The sequence below is a fragment of the Camelina sativa genome, chromosome 7 (assembly GCF_000633955.1).
Source record: "Camelina sativa cultivar DH55 chromosome 7, Cs, whole genome shotgun sequence".
Classification (NCBI taxonomy): Eukaryota; Viridiplantae; Streptophyta; class Magnoliopsida; order Brassicales; family Brassicaceae; genus Camelina; species Camelina sativa.
Genome location: NC_025691.1, coordinates 16,435,377 through 16,441,159, shown reverse-complemented (window position 1 = coordinate 16,441,159; position 5,783 = coordinate 16,435,377). Strand labels below are relative to the sequence as shown.

At 35.9% G+C, this 5,783-nt stretch overlaps 1 protein-coding gene across 1 annotated transcript in view; it reads right to left on the bottom strand.

Moving 5' to 3' along the window:
* LOC104701281 (LEAF RUST 10 DISEASE-RESISTANCE LOCUS RECEPTOR-LIKE PROTEIN KINASE-like 2.7) overlaps positions 1-3,033 on the bottom strand; it is a 4,298-nt gene extending 1,265 nt beyond the window's left edge. The window contains exons 1-5 of the mRNA XM_019227675.1: positions 2,247-3,033; positions 1,384-2,091; positions 1,278-1,310; positions 1,135-1,161; positions 384-1,040 (exon numbers count right to left, since the gene is read on the bottom strand). Coding sequence (XP_019083220.1) covers positions 384-1,040; positions 1,135-1,161; positions 1,278-1,310; positions 1,384-2,091; positions 2,247-2,979 — 2,158 coding nt within the window. The 5' untranslated portion in view covers positions 2,980-3,033. The remainder of the gene's footprint in view (positions 1-383; positions 1,041-1,134; positions 1,162-1,277; positions 1,311-1,383; positions 2,092-2,246) is intronic.

Here is a 5,783-nt window from a genome sequence, read left to right as displayed (position 1 = left end):
AAGAGCATCCAAGCCTCCTTCCATCATCTCTACTACTCTATTCATCGGTGGACGGTTTGATGGGGAAGACTGAATACACCACAAACCCACCAATGTCATCTTCTTTGCTAGCTCCTCTTCTTCGTTGCTGATTCCATCCTCGATATACTTTCCAATGTCTCCCTTCTCAAGATCCTTATTGTCTGCCTTCTCAAGATCCTTATAGATCCATTCTGGAAAGTACATTGAGCTTGCATTAGAGGCAGAGGTGTGACCAAATCTTTCTTTCTTCCTTGCACCCATCATTTCAAAGACCAACATCCCATAGCTATACACATCAGACTTGTGAGAAACACTCCCGTAAACTCGAGAGATCATCTCTGGTGCAATGTATCCTATTGTACCTCTTGTTTCCATCATTGACAAGATGCTCTCCTTCTTCTCACACAATTTAGCAAGTCCGAAATCAGAAACTTTGGGGGAATGATTATCATCCAACAGCACATTCTGAGGTTTAATGTCGAAATGCACAATCCTCGTTTTACAGCCATAATGCAAATACTCTAGACCACGAGCAACTCCTAGCGCGATCCCATACAGTTTCGTTAAATCCAAATTGATCAACGCCTTTTCCGAGATGAACTTATCCAGCGACCCATTCTCTAAAAACTCATATATAATTGCTCTTCTTGAACCTTCAGAGCAGAATCCAAGAAGGGAAACAATGTTAACATGAGATGTTTGGCTCATGCTAGAAACTTCATTGATGAAGTCTTCACTATTATTACCCTTTGATTCTTTCAAAACTTTCACCGCAACCATACGACCATCACAGAGGGTTCCTTTATAAACAATTCCAAATCCGCCTCTCCCAACCACTTCAGCAAATGACTTTGTGATTTTCTTCACTTGCGCGTACGTATAGTGTTTGAGTGGAATAAGAGCCTTTAGCTTCTCTTGTCTCCGATCATCTGACGTTTTTCTTTTTCTGAATATTTGGACTTTGCAACAAGGAGACAATAACACCAGGCATGCAATTATTCCTACTACTGTACACAAAACTGTAACAAAAAAAAAAAAAAAACAGAGAAAATCTTTGATTAGTAACTCTTTTTGATCGAAGCAATTTGAAATATCTCTAGGCACCAAATTTACCTATGAGAAGGCCAATGATCAAAATCACTGTAGAAAAATTGAAAAGGAAAATTTTATCAGCATACATATAAATACATTTTGAAACGAAACAAAGATTGGCTTAAATATGATAAAATCAGTCACACCAAGAAAGAGTTAAGCACCTATTGGATACCGAAACAACCGAAACATGGGTCCTGCAACAACCAGAAACAAAATCAGTTGGAGTTTAAGACAGAGCTTTGAAACTATAGGTTGAAGATATCTAACCATTCAATGAAAAATCATCGCATTGGTAGTCTTGAGGTCCATTTTTACAATAGCAAACAAACAAACTTGAGTTCTGATTATATCCACAAGAACCGCCAGAAAAAACACACATGGAACAATTCGAGTTAACTTCAAGCTCGAAACCTTGTTCAAGAGCCATCTTGAGATTATTTGTATTTGGACTTCTCTGTAGTGTGTCTAACGCCGGTCCAGATGCAGGAACACTAACTTTTCTTTTGCACATTCCCCTTAAGCTGTTTAAAACGCCTCTAAACTTGTCAAGTAAAGGTGATGAGAGGTTTCTCGTTACATAGTAACTTTTTCCGCTGTTACAGCCAAACTCTCCTATGTAGCTAGTAGTAGAAGTAACAGATGAGTTTAGTTGGCAGTCGTAATATAATGTTAGCAGCTCTGTGTCAACACTGAAGGAAAGGACATTTTCGATGAGTGGCTCATTTAGTGGGTTTGAGGGACAAAGATCGCCGATATAATCTGATCTGGCTAGCCTTATGATAGAAGAGTCATAGCTCATATTTAAAATTCGGAACTTCACTGAGGCGATGTTAAGCTCTGCCAATTCTCCTCTACAGTCGAGTTTGAAGTCAGGGTGACCACAGTATTCTCTGCCAGGTATCCAAAAGGGGTAGTAGAGATCTCGCTGAGTTCCGCAACTAAACCTTTCACTGCAACGTCGCCTAAGCTCATCAGCTGAAAAATCGAACAAAAAATTAGCATCCTATGATTTTTAAGACAGAGGTTTTTTAAAAAACAAAGATAGCTTTATCATTGGGTACTGCTCTGTTTTATTTCTTGAACTACGCTCAATAGGTAAATAGTGAAGAAGGATTATGTTAAAAACTTACCACTAGGTTGAGGTTGTGGTAGGCAACTAACTCCACCAGATGGTGAGGTTACGTTGCAGCAAATCTGTGTCGTACTACTGAAACCACAGATTCCATGAGTGGATGAACATTCTTGACATGGTATCTCATCGATCACCAGCTTCATCTCAAACCCTTTTCGTAGAGCACTTTCCAAATTGGTCAAATTTAACTCTTTCTCATCGGGAACAAAACTCGTTGGAACGTTAACTATGAAACTGTCTTGGCAGGAGTACTTGTAATCAAGGCTTTGAGACATTGAGAAAAGACCTAGATCTGGACATGTATAACTTGAGCGGTAAGATAGCTTAGGATCACAATGGTATAAGACAGTGAGGCTCTTATATGTTGGGAAAAGCTTAAAGATCTCGCGGGGGAAGGTTGTGGTATTGAATCCAGCCGAACAAAAAGAACCTAGATGATCTGTTCTAGCAAGTCTAAGGGTATTATATGTTTGATCTATATAGAAAACGTTGTACTCATGGTTCGAGATGCTTAGAGACGTGATGTTTTTGAGGCAGTGAAGCTCCAGCAAGGGATGACCGCAAGATTTGGGACGATTCCCACCCCAGAAGGGGAACCCAGCAGTGAGATTACCACATTGGAACAGAGCATCACACCACCCAAGGTCTTCTTTACTTAGAACACAAGGAAGAGGGTGGAATAGAAAGAAGAGGAAGAACAAGACCAGACAATAAGTGGGGAGATAGTACATGATTTGTTTGAGAACTGTTTACAGTATGTCTTCTAGGTTTGGTTTGTGTTGAGACTTGAGATGAGAGGAGTATACCAAGTCAAGGTATCATTTTCACAAAAGACAAAGAGCTTATTTCATCCAATTGCTTAAGTTGACTATGAAAGACTTCCCTAAGTTTTCCCAAAGTCAATAGACTTTTTGGGGAAATAAAAACTTCTTTATATAATCTGATGATCAAGTGGATCAATATAATGAGTTGTTTTCTTTTTCTTTTTTTTGTCAACGATCAAAACCCTTCTCCTAGCTAACAACAAATTAATGTTTTAAATATTTATCCCTTAAATAATTAAACCAAGAATTAGTACAACCAGGCGATAAACAAATAATTCCACATTCTGGAGATATTCATTTCATAATTGTGGACTGAGATGTACTAATACAATGTGACAATAATTAGATGATACTTTGTTAAGTTTAAAAAAATTAATGTCAAGTAGACCAATTGGGTGAGAATTTTTAAAAGCTTCAGATTTAATGTCAAGTAGACCCAACTAATTAAAAGCTTCAATTTGTTTTTCTTTAAATATCTTTCAACTTGTTGATGAGACCGACAAATAGTTCAAATAGTTCAAATAGTTCAATTTTTCAAAGCTTCATTCATTTTTTTTTTATAACTCAGGAGTGATTCTAAAAGTTTCGTAGGCCCAAAGACTAATCTCCTAGGTCCGGGGAAAAATATATTAAACTTCGAACCCCCATAGCCAATACTACTCGAACCCAGGTGACGGGACTTTTCTCTCTTTACCACTCGATTAAGGCGACTTAGTTTACATCAATTAGATTTACAAAACCTGACAAATAATTCAATTTCAATTACGCAAAATAACACACTTGCTAGAATCGAATTCCGATTTTAAAAGAACCTGCAAAATTGGACAACTAACCATGTCACTAACACTGTCCTACAACTCCAATTCTTTAAATGCAAGAACAAAATATAATTACACTCCTATAAGTTAGAAATAAAAATAATTCTACATTGGAGAAACTTATTTCATTAATTATTGTTTATATATTGCTTATTTACATGATATTTTCGAGGAATCAATATATTAATGAAAGGAAAAAAAAATATAAGTCGACCAATAGGGTGAGATTAAAACCCTAATTATCTTCTTTTCCAACAAAAATATGTTTTACTACTTAAACCTGATTATTACTGTTACACTATCCAAGTAATTTGAACTCTAGTTGCTGAAAAAAAAGGAAAAATTAATCAGACGAACTGTCTGATGTTTTACTCAGAGAAAATAAAGAGCTCAGTAAAACACTACCTGAATGGCTGAATAAAAGATCTCTACTTCCGAACCAAGTACTTGCAACTGTTTTCTACTCAAACCAAAGCATGATTTTGGAGACAATATTGGTCATACTCGAGACATCCTCAAACCTCAATACAATCCCTGAATGCCATCCCCATCAGAGGCGGAGGCAGTATGTTAGCATGGGGGTCAATTGACCCCTATGGATTTACAAAAAAAAAATTTACTTATACTTTTAGAAGAAAAATTAGAAAAAATCATGAAATATGCATACTGACCCCCATAAAATAGTTACAAATATGTTTATTGACCCCTCACAAAAAGAAAAATTATAGGTTTAGGTTATTATAAAAAATATTGACCCCTCTAAAAGTAATTCCTAGCTCCGCCACTGATCCTCATCCGTTTTCTCATAACAGTTGTAATTGTGTATTGTTTCGTTTAATTTTCTGGCAAATATATAGGAAAAAAAATGAAAAATGTAAGTCTTTCCTCCTTTTTCTCTATTCCATTACTAAAGCATCATCTTATGGAAAAGTGTGACGGATTAATAAAGACCATAACAAAAACAGTGAAAGAACAAACACTACCTATATAATTTCTTTGGAGTTACGTACGCTGCTGTACAAAATGATTAGTCATACGATTATTATTCCAAGTTATCACATTGTCGGAATATGCATGTCCCATGATTCTTACTCTCTGGAATGATCTTCTCCGGTTTCCTCATTCCAAACCGGTAAAGTAAGCAACTTACATTTGATCATATTAAGAGAAGTTTTTGTTTTTTGTTTTGACAACTTTAAGTACTTGTTTGGAGGAATGGACCAAATACGGATATGGTGAAGATAGTACTACTGGGCAACACATCTGGCTTAGCTTGGACAGTGTATGGCTCATTGCATCTCAAGTCAAAGACAAGAATTTGACGGTGCACATCACTGGAGTTGGAGGCAGAGACATGAGTCTCAAAATGTTAGGGTTACTATAATCTCTTTTAGCATATCATATTCTTAGGGTTAATTTCATTACTGAAGTATTAAATAATTAACAACGCGTTACGCGAGTCGTAATCTTAAGTATAATTGTATAACTGAGAGTGTGAACCTAAGTCCTTGATAGACCAAATAATTGACTTTCTAAGCATATCCTATATATGTATTTTGTCAGCTTAGGAAAATGAAGACAAATAGAAGGAATCAAGAGATATATCTTTATCGGCAAGTCACTCTCATTACCATTGATGACTTAATTCCACTAAATCAAAACTTTTTAAAAAAAATTGACAAATACCGTTTTAAAGTTGGTATATGGTGTTTTTATCGGTTTTAAATATTATTTTTTTATATATTTTTAATTGATTTAAAAAGTGTGTTTTTGGAGTTTTTTAGTTTTTATTGAGTCTTTACACGTTTCAGGACACTTTGAAGAAAAATATGTCATTCTTAATACAAATAAGCATATGAGATGGATGTGTTGGTTCACGTGGAAACCTGCCAG